The 15,981-nt window shown below is 61.1% G+C and overlaps 1 protein-coding gene across 1 annotated transcript; it reads right to left on the bottom strand.

Annotated features, from left to right (window-relative positions):
- LOC119540497 (4'-phosphopantetheine phosphatase-like) lies at nt 1-15,658 on the bottom strand. The gene is made up of 18 exons (XM_037844620.1): nt 15,547-15,658; nt 14,394-14,718; nt 13,560-13,743; nt 13,216-13,308; nt 12,694-12,847; nt 11,795-11,976; nt 11,041-11,122; nt 10,231-10,331; nt 5,628-5,783; nt 4,816-4,928; nt 4,649-4,736; nt 3,913-4,064; nt 2,874-2,929; nt 2,633-2,682; nt 2,213-2,317; nt 1,447-1,547; nt 1,168-1,236; nt 1-457 (listed from the first exon to the last, which is right to left on the bottom strand). Exons 1-18 carry the CDS (start codon nt 15,656-15,658, stop codon nt 244-246), a joined length of 2,337 nt encoding a protein of 778 aa, XP_037700548.1. The 3' UTR covers nt 1-243.
- Nucleotides 15,659-15,981: the final 323 nt, after the last annotated feature.

Below are 15,981 nucleotides of genomic sequence, written 5' to 3'. Positions count from 1 at the left end.
AACGCACGTATTTTTATATATATATATATATATATAAAAGGCCATTCAGCAGCCAGGCACACGCCAGCACGAGCGCTGTGCGGGGTGAGGGCCGCGTCCCCACAGCATGGCGGCCGGCAAGCAGGGGCCTCTGCTTCTGAGGGCGACGCGGGCACCCGGGGGCGCAGGAGCACGACGGAACGACGGAGACCCGGGCTCGGGGGGCCGAGCAGCTGTCCCTGGGGCCTGGGGTGGCCGGCGCCGTCACTCGGCCGGGACCTCGTACTTGAAGATGACGCTGAAGAGGCGGCCGCCGAGCCGGTCGGCCAGCCAGGGGTTCTTGACGACGGCCAGCTTGAGGCTCTCGCAGCGCAGCGCGGCGTGGTAGTTGGTGTGGACGGCGCGGCCCATGCCCTCGATGACCACCAGGTCAGCGCCGCGCTCCCGCACCAGCTCGGCCAGCCCCTGGTCCAGGCGGCTTCGGGGGAAGGGGCCGTGAGGAGGGTCGCAGGGTGGCGAGGTGGGGCAGCCTCCCTCTCAGCACGGGGGACCCACGGCGGCTGCCCCCAGCCCACGGCCTTGGGGGCCTCAGGGGGGAGGTCCGGTGGGCAGCAGCTCCCTTTGGAAACTGCCTTAACAGGAACAGGGCTGTTTAACGCCCCTGCTCTGTGCCCCGGAGCTTTTCACTGTCCTTCCTCATCAGTCAGCAGTGAGACCGGAAAACGCGGGGGAGCCCTGAATAAAAGCTCAGATGCTAAAGATCCCCAAAACACAGACCTCCTGCTAGCAGGGATGAGCTGTCGCTGAGCTGGTGGGCTCCCTACGCTCTAGAACCATCGGGGAGGAAAGCACCCACCCACCCACCCACACACTGCGTCACCCAGGCAGGGTCACTCGTCCTGAGCCCTCACGACAGCGCAGAGTCTGCGGCTTCATGGGCACCACGGCTGGTCCTGAGTGGCCCCCAGACCCACAGGTGGGGGCTGCCCACCAGAGCCCCAGGGGGCTGCAGAGATACCTGACCCCTCCTGCAATCCAACTGCCCAGCTCCTGAGCCCACCCTCCTCCGGACCCAGGCCAGAGGGGAGGAGGGACACTGGACCTGCTGGGGAGTGCTGGGCTGGAGCTAGCGAGCTCCAGGGTCAGGGGTCAGCGGGGGGCTGGGAGGGTGCCCAGGCACCCAGTTACCTGAGGTCCAGGCATGGGGAGCTGGAGCCTGTCTGCACCAGCAGCAGACGCCCTTCTCGGAGCGCAGAGCTGGGAAAACAAAGTACGTGGAGCCCGCGAGGGCAGGAGTCACAGTCTCTGCCACCCCGTCCGTCCCACGGCAGGGAACCATCTCTGCCGGCCTCAGCCCCTCCCACCTCCCCCTGCAGCCCCCACCCGCCCACCTGGCCAGCAGAACACACTGGGTGATGGGGTCACCCCTGCCCCTCCTCCGCCCTGCCCACGGCCCCCGAGGCTCACTGGACGAGGGGGTCCATGGCCGCGATGCGCTCTGCCACGATGAGGGACTCGCTGTGGGTCACGTCATTCAGGGCGGGGCCCGAGTTGCACGCCAGGATCACCTGCGGCCGGAGAGTGGCAGGGACCGACTCGTCAGGGGCTCTGGGCCGACCCCGCGTCCATCCCACACTCGTGGAGGGCCCAGCGCTGTGGAACGGCGAGAGGCAGCTCTCCCTGGGACTGGCCCAGGCCCCCGCCTGCCTCCTGGCTGCCCTTGGGGACCCCCTGCTGTGTGGTCAGGACGAAAGTAACCCCCGAGAGCACTGTGCTTTCCTGACACGGAGTCAAGTGCCAGGTGCTCGATCCCACAGCCCAGAGGGAGGTGGCCAGGCTGGGGAGCATGGGGGGAAGCCCGGGTTCGGGTTGGGGAGGCTGAGGGCCACCAGACAGGGGAGGCCTGCTGGGGGAGGCTGGGTAAGGGCCGGGGCTGGGGTGGGGAGGCTGGGGGTGTGGGGAAGACTGGGGGAAGCTGGGTTAGGGTCCGGAAGGCTCGGGAAGGCTGGGGGAGGCTGGGGGAGGCTGGGGGCTGCCTGCTCTAGGGCAGGGCAGGCCCGGGGTGTCTCCTCGGCGTCCGCCTGCCCTGCTCCGGCCCCGCCCCTCGGCTCCCCTCACCTACCTGCGGCGGGCGAGGGGTTCTGCTCTCTGCCGCCAGCCCAGGAGCAAGCAGACCCCACTGAACCCGGAGACACCCCGGGGGCTCCCACCACACACCATCCTCGTCACTCACCTCAGTCCCTCTAAAGAGTAGCTCCCTGACAAAGGGGAAGACTCCCAAAATGACGTCTATTCCACTGTTATCTGCGAAAATTAAGGCACATTTATGAGGGGGCCCCTGAAAGACAAAACCAGGATGTTCAGTCGGGAACAGGTGAGTCCAAGAGCTTCAGCCGCACGCCTGGCCGCCCCCTCCCCGGGCCCACGAGGCCCTCAGCGTCCCCCGGGCCCCCTGACCCAACACCTGAGCGCTCCGCAGGGCTGGTGGGCTGTGCTAAGCCGGCTCCGTGGCTCAGGGAGGAGCGGCCCGGCTCCGAGAGAAGGCCCTGCCTCCCGCCACCCTGGGCCACCCGCCGCCCCCCACGCGCCTCGACTCCTAGCGCTACCCGTCTGCCTGGGCCCCTGGGGGCAGAGCAGGACAAGCCCCACGTACCTTCAGCCTCTGAAGCCACTCGTTGTAGGAGTCCACGAGCCAGGGGCGCTCTGCGGGAGAAAGACGGCGGCCCGGTGAGCCTGGCTGCACGGCCCGGGCGACAGCGCAGACAGGAGCCATCTATGTCCCTTCCGTGAAGGAACCGCCCCTCGCCTGCCCCACGTTCGGATGACACGGCTGCCTGCTAGCCACCCCCTCCCCCCGAAGGGCTCAGAGACCCCCAGGGCCTCAGGGACCGTACCTTGTAATTTCCCCTTAGCTTCCTCAAATCCAAACTGGGGATCCGATTCTAGAACGCTGCGTAGAGAAGAAGAGAAGAGTCAAAGAAACAAGACTCCAGACTGCCCCACCTGGCATGGGAGTGCCGCCCGACGCACCGCCAAGGCTGAGCGAGTGCACCCTGGACGTGCTGACGGCGCGGAGGCCACCGAGCAGGGGTTCGGAAAGAACACCACACTGCGTCCCTGTAACCGGGTCACACAATCTCCTCGAGAAGGTTCCCGGGGACAGCCCTCCACTGGTGGGGGACCGCCGCTGGGCCAGCGCACCCACGAGGGCAGGACAGACGGATGGGCAGATGGACATGTGGAAGAAGCAGCCAAACATGGCAGGGTGGGAGAGTGCACCTCGAAGCTGCCACGCCATGTTGCCCCCAACGGGCTCATTCCCAGGAGAAATGGCCGATTTAGGGTGGAGGGGACAACGGCCCCCTAGAGCCACAGTGCTCGGTTCCGGAAACCTTCCGACCCCCGGCTGGGCCGGAGCTGGGCCCAGGGCCCAGGAAGCAGTGGGAAGCCCTGTGTGGCCTGCTCCCCGCACCCAGCAGGGCCCAGAGCGCCACTCCTCGGGCCTCAGCAAAGAGCACCCCTCCCCGGAGAGACCCGAGAGCCTTCTGGCAAAGGGCTTCTTCTCCCCCAGAAAATGTTACATACCGTAAACGGGAATTTGGATTTTTGCCACCGAAACTTTCAGCCCTAAGTTTCGAATCCACACCCACGGTCCTGCCACACGGCTGCGCTGCGAGTCGTGCTGAAAGAGCTGGGCCCGGCTCCCGAGGGGCTCCACGATGCCCCAGGGGGCGGACGAGGGTGGCATGGCCACCACCGCCCGCCGGGGGCTGCCTGCCGAGCTCGCACCTCCCCGAGGCCGAGGTTCAGGCAGAGCCCAGAGCAGCCCCCAGTCCCCTTCCTGCCCCCCACTCAGGGCAAAGCGGGGCCACGGAGGGGCCAGCCCACGTGGAGTTAAGAGGGTGAAGGGCCGTGGGCACAGCCAGCACCTACTCGGAGACGGCTTTCGCCCCCCAGTCGAAGACATTGCCCGCTAGGAGCCCTGTCACCAGGGCCAGCTGCCTGTCCTCCCAGCGCAGTGAGTCCAGGGAGCGGACAACGCTCTGGAAACACTTCAGCGCCGCGCCGTTCTCCTTCTGCTTGACCTGGGGGACAGAGTGAAGACACCCCCTTACCCCTGCCCAGCCAGTCCCCAGACCACCCCTGCGGCCCTGACCCCACCCTGCGGTGCCAACAGCCCCCTGCCGCTGCTCAGTCTCTGAAGCCCTCTCCGTGGTCCAGCCAGTCCCCAAACCCACCCCCACAGTCCTGAAGACCCCAACCCTGTGGCCCCAGCCCCCTCCGACTGCAGCTCAGCCAGTCCCCGAATCCCCCTCCACGGTTCCGACTCCCCTGTGGGCCCGTCAAGAGATGTGGGGGGGCCGGGATGCTGCCAGGCGAGCAATGAGCCGCAGGTGGGCTGAGGGCTCCCACCCCATCTGCTCCACAGGAACTGAGGCACCGTGACGCCCCCCTCGGGAGAACCGCAGGCGTCCCCGAGGCCCCACAACGGCCCTGTCTGCCTGGCGCCCCTCCCGTGCCCCCGACCCTAACAGGCCCCTGCATGGCACCCCTGTGGGGTCTCGGGGGAGACGCCAACAACCAAGAGGGCCCCTAGCTTGGCGGCTTCCCGGCTCTGCCTGTCGCCGGCCGCGCCGCTTGCCGCCCTCGGGAGCGCCGGGGGGCTCACTTTGGAGTAGGGGTCCGGGAAGCTGAACTCGTTGAGGCAGTGCTCCCGGGTGTCCAGCAGGCTGCGCACCGTCAGGGTCCCGTAGGCGCTGCGGGCGGGAGCACGTCAGGCCGCGGGAGGGTCCCGAGCAGAACCCGGAGTGGGGCCGGGGGCCGCGGGGCACTCACAAGGGCTGCTGCCTCAGCGTCTGCAGCTTGCTCCAGTACTTCTGGCGGAACTTCTCTGCTCGCTCGGCGGCGTCGGCCGCATCCGGCTGGCTGGCCACGGCGCGCTTCACGACCTAGGGCAGCAGGAGGTCAGCGGGGGCGCAGCCCGGCCGGGGCGGATGGGCTCATCCGGGACAGCGGACCCCCGGGCTGCACAGCGGGGGGATGGCCCTGAGCCCAGGGGAGCCGGAGACACCCAGGCTAAGCTCCGACCCCAGCACTTGTCACGGTTCACCTCTCCCTAAGGACCGGAATTGTGCTTTCACAGGCTGCAGTCCCCAGACCCGGAAAAGGCCACAGGCCGTGGCTCCTGCCCACAGAACCCAGGAGCTGTGGCCCAGTCCCGGAGCAGGGAGCCCAAGGCTTCAGAAGAGCCCGGGTTCCCACAAACCCAAGCGTGCTTCGTTACACCTCAACACAGTCACAAAAAAAGTCTATCGAACCACCTGCTTTTTGAAAAAATAGAGTAACTAGCCACATTACTTGGTATCCATGTAAAAGATGTGCCTCCTTACCATCTCATCCTAACTCGCAGACCCAACAACTACTCCGAGTCGTCTTTTCATCCGAGAAACAGAGACTGCCCTTCCCACGCGCAAGGGCGCGTCAGCTGGCTTTCAGAGCAGGTGGTCCCGGCTCCCTGGCTCTACCACCCGGGACCCCTAAACTAGGCCCACGGCCTGGAAGCGCTTCAGGGAAATCAAGCAACTTTGCTTCCTCTTTTCTCCCTGTGGACACGCTCTCTTCCACGAAACCTCGGCCCCCAGCCTCACCCCGTCGAGCGCCTCCTCGAAGCACGTCAGCCAGTACTTGCGGGCCAGGGCGTCGTCAGTCAGGTCCACGGTGTCGGGGACGTAGGAGGTGGGGTCCAGGAGGAGGGGCAGGTTCACCAGCGGCCGCTCCAGCCGGTCCATCTCCAGCAAGTCAAACTGCGCGTGCGGAGAAGGTGGTAAGAAAGGCCGCCTGCTTCAGTTTTGGAAAGATCAAAACCTTTTTCTGCAAGTTTCAGAGTCAGCTCTTCTCCATCACGGTGGCAGAGGTCAGAGCAGAAGATGTGCCAGGAGAACTGGCAGCCGCTGCCTCTGACACCTCTGAGCCACACACACGCGTGTGATGTCCCTGCGTGAATGTCTCACACACGCCTGGAGCTGAGATGCCAACAACCGACCTCAATTCTCTTCTCTAAACCTGCTCTTCCTCCTTCTGTTTGCCCAGCTGCTAGAGCCAAAAACCTTGGACTTCGGACTTGGTTTCTCCGGCAGGTCTTTCTCTGACGGAGTGCGAGTCTGCCCACGCACCCACTTCCTCGGCCGTCACCCTGGGACACACCACCAAGCCCTGCTGCCGCCCCCACCGGCCCCCACCAAGCCTGCGCCTGCGGGGCCGGAGCAACTTCTAAACGCCTGCCTCGCCCTACCCTGTACCCGGCACCTGCCTGTCCGACCTCGACCGCCTGCCCTGGAGGCCTGCCCAGCTCGGACTCGGAGCGTGCGCCTCCCACTAGCTGCCCGACAGGTCCTTCGTTCTCGCCCGGGTCAGTTCCCCACGAAGCCCTTACAAGCCCCCTCTGTAGACGGGCACCTGCCTCCACCTGCCCTCTCTGGCACTGTTCCCCACCCTCTTCCCCAAATCCTGCTCTGTGCTCGTGTGAGCCAGTTCCGCCTTATCCACAGACACTGACGGCAGCGCCGAGCAACATGCAGCCCGGGAGTGTCCTTCAGGTGGGTGGTGACGCGCCCCACTGGCTATTTTTATCTCATGTTGGGAAAGGTTAAACCTGCCCTTGGCACTGGGCACCAACTATTAACCGCACCAAGTGGGGAGAGCGGAGCCCAGGAGGGAGCCCCCGCCTCCTACACCTGGGGCTGGCCCACTCTGCCAGGCATCTGGGCTTGGCACCATCAGGAGCCCACGTGCCTAGAGGCGTGACCCCCGAGAGGCGAGGGCCGCTCCGACCCTGGCTACTCCCACTAGTGCTGTCTGCCTTCCACTCTCCTATCCCCAAACCAGCCTCCCTAACGATTCCAGTCCACGTGCATAATTTCCACAGCTTCTTACTGAGTCACAAGTGTAGTGCACCGTGCAGGACGTGTTGTTGGCAACTGGCTGTGAAACGGGTGTGTGGGGACACTGGCCTGAGTGGGGAGATGGCCCTGGGCAGGCACAGGCCACCCAGGGGCATCTGGCTGTGCCCGGGCAGTTGTGAGCGCAGGTTGGCATCCCTCGCTCTCCGTGCCGCGGAGCAGGGACCCCTCTCTGTGCTGGCGACGTGGGCCCCGCTCTGCTGGTTTGGATATATCATGTCCCCCAGAAAAGCCACATTCTTCAATGCAATATTGTGGAGGCAGACTGACGAGTCTGCTGATCAGGGTGGAAACCCTGACTGAATGATCTCCGTGGCGGTGTGGACCCACCCCTTCAGGGCGTGTCTTGATTAGCTCACTGGAGTGTTTAAGAGAGAAGCTAAGAGCCGACCCAGACCCAGACAGCTGCTGATGCTGACACGCGGAGGTGCCTGCAGATGCGGACGGAAGGACGCTGTAAGATTGCTGAGCTAAGGGATGAAGCCCAGCGTGCGCCCCGGAGAAGCTAAGAGAGGACCCCCAGACACTTAGAGACGCCCTGGGAGAACCGAGCAGAGAGCTGAGAGAAGCTAAGAGAGACAGAAGCCCAGAGACATTCTGGAGAAAGCCATTTTGAAACACAACCCAGGAGCCAAGAACCAGCAGACGCCAGCCGTGTGCCTCCCAGCTGACAGGGGTGTTCTGGACACCACCGGCCTTCCTTCAGTGAAGGCGGCCTCTTGCTGATGCCTTAGTTTGGACACCTTTATGGCCTTAGAACTGTGAATGTGAAACCTAATAAATCCTCTTTATAAAAGCCCATCCATTTCTGGTACTTTGCATAACGACAGCATTAAAAAGCCAGAACTGATTTTGTTACCAGAGAAGTGGCGTGCTGCTGAGTTTGCAAATCCCAAACATGTTGGAACAGCTTTTTAAATGGATAAGGAGAAGATTCTGGAAGAATTGTGAGGAGCTTGAGAGAAAAGGCCTAAATTGTTTTGAAGAGACTGTTGGTAGAAATATGGACTTTAAAGATACTTCTGATGAGGCCTTAGACAGAAATGTTGAATGTATCACTGCAAACTGGAAGAAAGGTGATCCTGGTTTTAAAGTGGCAGAGAATTTGCAACATTGGGTCCTGGTGTTGGATGGAAGGCAGAACTTGAAAGTGCAAGCTGGGATACTTAGCTGGAGAGATTTCCAAACTAAAAGTGGAAAATGCAGCCTGGCTTCCCCTTGTAGCTTAAAGCAAAATGCAAGAGGAAAAAGATAGGCTAAGAACTGAACTCTTGGGTACAAAGAAACCAGAAATTGATGGAAAACTCTGGGCTTCCAGAAAGAGAAACCCCAGAGGCTACAGCCACATGTGAGGATTTAATGAAACCTGGAACCCAACTGCCATTTCAGTACAAGCCAGGATTGGAAATGGAGTTATCCAGAAAGGATTTGTGGAAACTCCTATTGTCTGATGGTTTTGACCTCTGTAAGCTGCATGCCAAGCCAACAAACTTTTTGTGAGATCTTTATAAACACAACCACTGCCAATCTGGACTAAAAGGGACAGATTGAAGGGAAAATTTCTTCAGAGAAGATAAAACCATAGAAGCCAAGAAATCTTGGGCAAGGAGAGCAGAGCAACCCACACATGTGGAAACGGTGGGTTTGAACTGGAGGCAGAGGGCGGGCCTTCCACTTAGAAGCTCAGGAAGAGAGCTACCATCCCAGGCCGCAGATAGGGTGAAGCACATTCCTCTGGGATTGGGGAGAGCCTGGCCACCACCCCACTGTTCAGACAGGTGAGCCTGTGCCCTGGAGATGGAAGAATCTGGGTGGCACTCCAGTGTTTGAGGAGGGGCCGAGAAGAAGGTGGTCTCCCCAATGTGTGGACATGTTGGAGGACTCACCCCAGAATTTGGAGAGAAAAGAGCTGCGGCATAAGCCTTTGGAAAGGGTTGGACTCCCGCTTTCTCAAGCCCGGAGGACAGAACGTCATTCAATAAATGACTCCCTAGACTTTGGGTTTTCAGAACTGTTTCAAACCTTTGAACCCTGTTTTCTTTCCAGTCTTCCCCTATGACAGTGGGAACGTTTATCTCAGGACTGTCCCTCTTTGCACGTTGGAAGCAGATAACTTGTTCTGAGTTGCACAGGTCCACAGCCAGGGGTGAATGTTAGGACTTTGTACTTACTTATTTATACTGTAATGGAATGAACATACTTCTGCATTTAGAAAGAACGGGGTGGAATGTGCTGGTTTGGATATATTATGTCTCCCAAAAAAACATATTCTTTAATGCAATCTTGTGGGTTGGTCTGTTGATTAGGGTGGAACTTCTGATTGAATTATTTCCATGGTGGCGTGGCCCTGTCCATTCAGGGCAGCTTTTGATTAGTTCGCTGGAGTATTTAAGAAAGAAGCTAAGAGCCAACACAGACCCAGATGCTTGCTGATGCTTGGAGATGCTTGGAGATGCGGACAGAAGGTCACTTGGAGATGCTTAGCTAATAGTTTTCCCTAGAGAAGCTAAGAGAAGACCCCCAGATGCTTAGAGAGAAGTGCCCTTGGAGAAAGAAGCAAGGATGCGCAGGAGCTGAGAGAGAGGAGTGAAAGAAGCCCAGAGACATTTTGGAGAAAGCCACTTTGAAACACAACCTGAGAACAAAGGACCAGCAGACGCCAGCCACATGCCTTCCCAGCTGACAGAGGTGGTCCAGACGCCATCAGCTGTTCTGCAGTGAAGGTGTCCTCTTGTTGATGCCTTGGTCTGGACACTTCTATGACCTCAGAACTACACATTTGAGACCTAATGAATCCCCTTTATAAAAGCCAGTCCATTTCTGGTGTCTTGCATAGCGGCAGCATTAGCAAAACGAGCAGCCCCCTAGAATGGAGACTTGAGGAATGAGTCCTGACCCTGTGGCAGAGCGGGCTGTGCATATGCTTTATGGCCGCCAGGAAACCCACAGCAAGAGAAGTTGGGGGGGGGGGGTTGCCCAGGTCGGGGCTGTGGCTCCAGGCACTAAACCTGCTGCTGCCTGACTCCTTGAACTTCAGTGTCCTCCCTGCGAGGAGGGGGCTGGGCAGCACGGTCTCTGCAGTTTGAAACCTTAAGAAAGCCCTAAATGAGGGGTGCAGGCAAGCAGACCACAGCGGCTTTCTTCTGCCCTTGAGTGAGGTGAAGCCCATGGCTGGGTTTGTTAAGAGTCCGTATTGTCAAGCCCCTTTAACCCCGGCCACAGTGACTTGGGGCTGTCCCCAAGAACCCAGGAGAGGCCCCGAGGAAGGCAGTGCCCCCACAGACCCACTCACCGTGCCGCTCCTTGCCCTCTGCACCGGGCAGAGCTCGGGGGCCGGGCTCATCAGGCCGGAGCTGCCCGCGTAGTTTTCTCCCCAGCTATACTGGTTGGGATCTGGAAGAGTGAGACCAGGTCACCTCCGTCAGCCTGGGGACAGCATGACATGTCCAGATACCCCTCAGCAGTCAGCCTGGGGGTGGTGCACCCCGACACCCCCAGGACACACCACAGTCAGCCTGGGGACAGCACGGTGCCCCTGGACACCCTTAGGACACCCCCAGGGTCGGCCTGACCACACTTGAAAAAGGGGACAAGCCTGAGGGTGTCTGCAATGCCAAGTGAGCTGGATTGTTTCTTCCCTGTTTTTTTTCGTTTGTTATTATTCTGTTATGCTATTATTTTTTCATGTTGCTGCCAACCTCTAGCAGACCGCCCTGAGCTTTCTGGGGCAGCAGCACGTCCAAGTACCTTCAAATGGGCCTTAAAAGACAACAACAGGGCAGCACATCTGCTGGGGCGGCGAGGGGGTGGCTGGAAACTGCACGCCAGCGGCCCTGTATGCAGCCCTCGTCACCCACCCTCCCGAGGCCCCTCAGGAGAAGCCCGGCCGAGGCTGGCATGTCCCCTTCCATGGCCAGGAGGGGCCCAGGCCCCAGGAGAGCCAGTGCAGGACTCGAAGCGGGAGGGCGGAGGGAAGGGCCCACACGTCCACCCTGAAGGCTGCCTGTGGCCTTGCTCTCCCCTCCCCGCCTCGCCCGACACGCAGGACAGCGTTTCCCGGCAGGGCACGGCGTGCTCAGGAGCCACGGCCCACTCCACTCACTGTCTTGCTCGGCTCCTTTCAGGAATGCTCCGATGGCCCCCAGGTAGCCTTCGTGCCTCAGGAACAGAGCCTGGACTTCCCCCTGCCACGGCCAAAAACCCACATGTAGCCTTGAGGGCCAAGCCAGCTTAAATCGAGGGGCACGGGTGGACCCCGCCCTCCCGGGTGGGAACTTCCAGGGAAGCTGTCCACACAGACTTGACAACGGGACTGCATCTCAGAGCAGACGCGAAGCCAGAAGTTTGAAGAAACCCGAGGATAAACATTCTCATGAGAAAATTACTTCTTCCAGAAAAGTAATAACCACTCAACTCATCTACTTTGCAAATCCAGCTTCCCTGGCATTGGATTCTCTTGTGTGCGTGTCGTCTCAGCACATCTCCCACCCTGACGCAGGTGCCTCAAAGCTCAGTTTGAAGCTGGTGGGCACTGACAGAGCCCCTAAATGCTCCTCACTGGGAACAAGTTCAAACTCAGAGGCCCAGGGGCCCCCAAATGCAGGATGCGGGAACCAGCCAGAAGGGAAGGGCAGGAGGATGGGAAAGGCCGGCTGGGGGCGCTGGCTCCTCGTGGCCTGCCTGGCCTCCCGCTGGCCCGGGCACTGTGAGCGGCCCTGGTCCTGGCTCCGCGCATAGCAGGCCCCCTGGTCCGCTCCGGGTCCCGTGGGCGCATGGCTGCCTCTGCGTGTGCTGAAGGCCCACGTGAGGGAGCGAGGAGACCGGGCCCACGGCGGCAGAGAGGGTGCCGGCGGTACCTTGGAGAAGAAGTTGATGCTGTAGGTGATGGTGCGCATGGTGACGGGGTGGCCCCGGATGAAGAAGCCCCCGAAGTAGACTCTGTCCAGGTGGTGGAGCCTGGCGTAGAGGCAGGCGAGCTGCCCGATGTCGTTGCTGATCATGTGCAGCAGGCTCTTGGCCATGTCCTCTTTGGAGAACTCTGGGAGACACGGGAGAGTTACCCGGGGAGCAGGGCAGGTGTGACGGGAGCACGGGGAGAGCGAGGGGCAGAGGGCAGGAGGGCGGGACTGAGGGAGGGCAGACGCGTGTGCGCAGGAGTGTGTGTGTGTGAGGTGTGTGTCCGTGAGGTGTGTGAGGTGCATGTCTGTGAAATGTGCGTGAGCACGTGTGAGGTCCACGAATGTGTGAGGTGCACGTGAGCTTGTGTGAGTGTGTGAGGTGCACGTGCGTATGTGGAGGTGATGTGAATGTGTGAGGTGTGTGAGCAAGTGAGTGCATGTGTGAAGTGTGCGTAGGTGTGAGGTATGTGTGTGCAGGTGAGCTGTGTGTGTGAGTGTGCGAGGGTGTGTGTGTGCATGTGATTTGCAGCACTCCTACATGGGTCAGCCTTTGTTTTCAAGGGATAAAAAAATTTTGTTAAAATCGTTTTCCTAACTCACACTTATTGGACCCCCTTACTGAACTTCTGACCACAGAGCGTCACCTGCGCAAGGTGAAAGCTGTGCCCCTGTGGGGCGGGAGTGGGCGAGGAGGGTTTAGCCTGCGAGAGCCCGCCTCCTCCGGGAAGGCAGCCTGCAGAGCACCCGCGGAGACGCTCGGGAGAAAGGAGCCGAGGGAAGGAGGAGGCCCTTCGGGGTGCAGCCCGCCCTGCGTCCCTCCTGAGTGGCAGCCCAGGGGTGGGCGCAGGCGGGGGTACCTGTGTCGGCCGTGGCGGACTTTCCGAAGCTGCTGGCGATGAGGTTGCCGCCCAGCCCGAGCGTGTGGTGGGCGCCGCCGTAGATGTCCTGCACCAGCATGTCCACAGTGGTGTGCTGGCCCCGGGAGGCCAGCTGCAGCAGCTCATCAAACTTCTACGGATGAGCGGGTGAAAGCCAGTGAGGTGCCCCTGAGCCTGGAGCCCAAGCCCACCCGCCTGAGGACTCGAGCTGGGGGCTGGGCGCTCGGGGCCTCCGGTCGCCTGGGGCCGAAGGCAGCAAGAGGCAGGCGGAGCAGGGTCCACCCACCATGGGAAGCTCCGGACTGGCCACCATACCCGTCCTCACACAAACTCAGCACCTGCTGGGCCCAGGGACCAGTAAACAGTCAGAAGAAAGGCCAGAAAGGGGCCTTTACATTAATGCTGGCCAACGGCACATCTCAGACGGCCGGGCCACCGCTCCTTTCCCGAGGGACTGGGGAGAGGCGTAACGGAGCTGGATACCCAGTGGGCTGTGGGTACCTTGGTTTTGGTCAGCAGGGCCCCAAGTCCCCAGAAGGTTCCGCCACCAATGGAGCTGCCGCCGACCCACTCGAACGCATCCTCAGTCTCCACCTGGGAAGTGGGCAGAGGGTGGCGCCTCAGCTGGCAGGTCCTTGCCCCCAGCCTGGCAGGTCGCCCAGGGGGGCAGCAGCTCAGAGGTGCGAGCGAGTGTGGCCTGGGCTGCAGCCTTGCGAGGACGGAGCTCCTCTCCACGCTGGCCCCGGATCCCCGGGCCCTGGCCCCACTGCGGCTCCGACAGACAGCGCGCTCCATGCACATGGGCTGAGCCACTCGCCACCCGTTCGCTTAGTCACAGGGCTCACCTTCACGATGGAGACGCCGGCGCCGATGCTGACCAGGAGGTACGGGAAGATGTCGGGGTGACTGGTCTGGAAGCGGAACTCGGGGTCGGAGCCCTTCTGGCACACAAACGCCTCCTGTGGGATGTTCTTCAGCACAAAGTTGCAGCCCTTTATGAGGCAGGTCATCACGTCCTCCTTGGAGACTCTGGGAGGAAGCAGCCCGGCCCCTCAGACGCCCCAACCCCAGCCGGCAGGACCCGCCCCGCATGGGAGGGGAGTCCACCCGAAGTCGCTCTCAGCGGTGCTGCCCCGGGCACGGCCGACCGAGGTCTCCTGCTCCCATCCAGGGCCGCGCCTCCACCTCCCGGCTGGGCTGGGTGCAGCCCCACGGCCTCCATACAGGCCACTCCTGTCTGTCCCAGCCTCAGCAGCCCCACGGTGGGGCCAGGAAGGCGCCTCAGAGCACATCACCTGAGCAGGCCCAGGCCCAGGCCACCCCTTCCTCCCGCCCCCAGCCACCCTTCCTGGAGTTCAGGCAACAGAAGACTCTTCGGGCTCAGCCCGCAGCCCTAGACCCAGCCCAGCTGCTCCCCACGGCCACCCGAGGCCACGCTGTGGTCTTAGCCAGGCACAACGCCAAGAGAGCCGGGACCCAAGAGCGGCCCCAACCCCAAGCCCTACATTACCCCGGTCTCCAGAACCCCCTCAGCTTCCAGAACTCCCCAACCCCTGGCCTTCTGAACCCTCCCAGCCACCTGCACTCCCAGAGCCCCCCAGGTCCCCAGGCCCCCTCAGCCTCCGGAGCCCCCCAGCGTGGACATGCTGCCTCTTGCCCACCCACTCCGGCACACCCACTTGAGCCGCAGCTTCTCCTCGATGAGGTCCTTGAACTTGTAGGCACCGCCCCCCGTGGCCTGGATGACGGTGGTCTCCGTGTTGACCAGGTGGTCCTTGATGAAGTCCAGGCAGGCCTCGATGTAGGTGTTCTCAAACTTGACGAAGTGCAGGCGGGCGGTCACCTCCTCCTGCACTGACACCTCGTAGGGGGGCTCGTGGTCCTGCTTGGTGTCCTGGGAAACAGAATTGGGGGGACCTGTTGGGGGAGGGTGTTGGCGTGGACCCTGTGTACCCCCCAGCCAGGCCCCAGCGGTGCTGACTCCCAAACCAACCTCGGGAGAGACTCAGAGCCCCTGTCAGCACAGGCCCAGGGAGGGGCCGGGACCCCCAAAGGGAAAGTTCTGGGGAACTCCTCAGCACAGAGAAGGAAACTGAGATCCTTATGCCTGGGGACGGAGAGCTGTGGGCAAATCGTGGGTTCTTCAAATTTAGTTATATTTATACCTCATACTCACAAGACATTTTGAGGCCTCTTCCTCTTCAAATTCAGTAACAAGGAAGATATTTTCTCACCAAGTGAATTTGTCTCCTCGTTTGATCGGATAGTGTGTGCCCCGAGATGTTTCCCTCTTTTGCCCTCACGGAAAGGAAGTTCAGAGCTCAATTTGCTGCATTCTTGCTTCAAAGGGTCATCATATATTTCTAGGTACATTATTTCTTTCTCTGCTCCTGACTTATTTTATTCAGATTGACTTTTATTATGTGGGATCTTTATGGTGTTCACAGGCTTCAGCTCTTTCGAAAGGGATGAAATAGAGGCCCTTAAGGTCTTTAGGAAGAGACCACCGTGCCGGGGCCCTGCACGTCTGCCGTCTGGGGCTGGAAGATGCATGAAGAGCTTTCCCGCGGGATGGCTGGAGGGTGGGAAGGGCCTGCAGGGCTGGGTGGGGCGGGGAGTCAGGAAGGCTTTGTGAACCCCACTGAGACTAGGAGGTTAGAAGGAGTGGTGGTTGAAGCTGTGTGGACCCCCCAAAAACATGTGGTGAATGTGATCCGTTCCTCCGCATATAGACCATTGTAATCGGACCATCTGATGAGGCCACTTCTGTAAGGTTCACCCACCTCATTCCGGAGGGCTCTCAGCCGTCTCACTGGGGTCCTTTCTACACACCCTGAATACAGACCACATGCTTCTGCGTCCTCTCTGCATTCAGAGAAAAACCCTCGGAAGCAAGAAGCTGGAGACCGTGGACGAGAGGGGAGATGGCAGCAGATGCCACCATGGACGTCGCCGTGGGGCAGAGGAGCCGGGGTCGCCGGCAGCTCGTCTTCAGGGAGGAAATCTCCCCACAGTGACACCTCAATTTGGACAGTTTCCCAGACTATAGCCGGAAGGGGATAAATTCCCACTGGTTCTGCCAAACCATGTCATGGAACTGCTCTAAGCAGCCTGGGATAGAACCGTAGGGGACCCCCCGTCTTCTCAGACCCGGGCAAATGGGGGGGACACGACACGGGGGAACCTGGGCAAGGCTTTCACAGTGTCCGGATACCTGAGGGAGCTCCCGGCCAGGCTGCGGCCAGACGGTCCCACGGCCCCTACGGG

This window comes from Choloepus didactylus, chromosome 7 (genome assembly GCF_015220235.1).
Source record: "Choloepus didactylus isolate mChoDid1 chromosome 7, mChoDid1.pri, whole genome shotgun sequence".
NCBI lineage: Eukaryota > Metazoa > Chordata > Mammalia > Pilosa > Megalonychidae > Choloepus > Choloepus didactylus.
The sequence above is the reverse complement of the archived record's forward strand: the minus strand, read 5'-3'. Positions and strand labels throughout refer to the sequence as shown.

Excerpts from the sequence above, each read along its gene's own strand:
- LOC119540497 (XM_037844620.1), bottom strand. The coding sequence starts at position 15,658 with ATGGTGGCATCTGCTGCCATCTCCCCTCTCGTCCACGGTCTCCAGCTT. Across the intron at positions 5,784-10,230 it reads AGAGGGCAAGGAGCGGCACG|TTTGACTTGCTGGAGATGGA; the intron begins GTGAGTGGGTCT and ends CCGCACGCGCAG. Across the intron at positions 4,065-4,648 it reads TCCCGGACCCCTACTCCAAA|GTCAAGCAGAAGGAGAACGG; the intron begins GTGAGCCCCCCG and ends TCTGTCCCCCAG.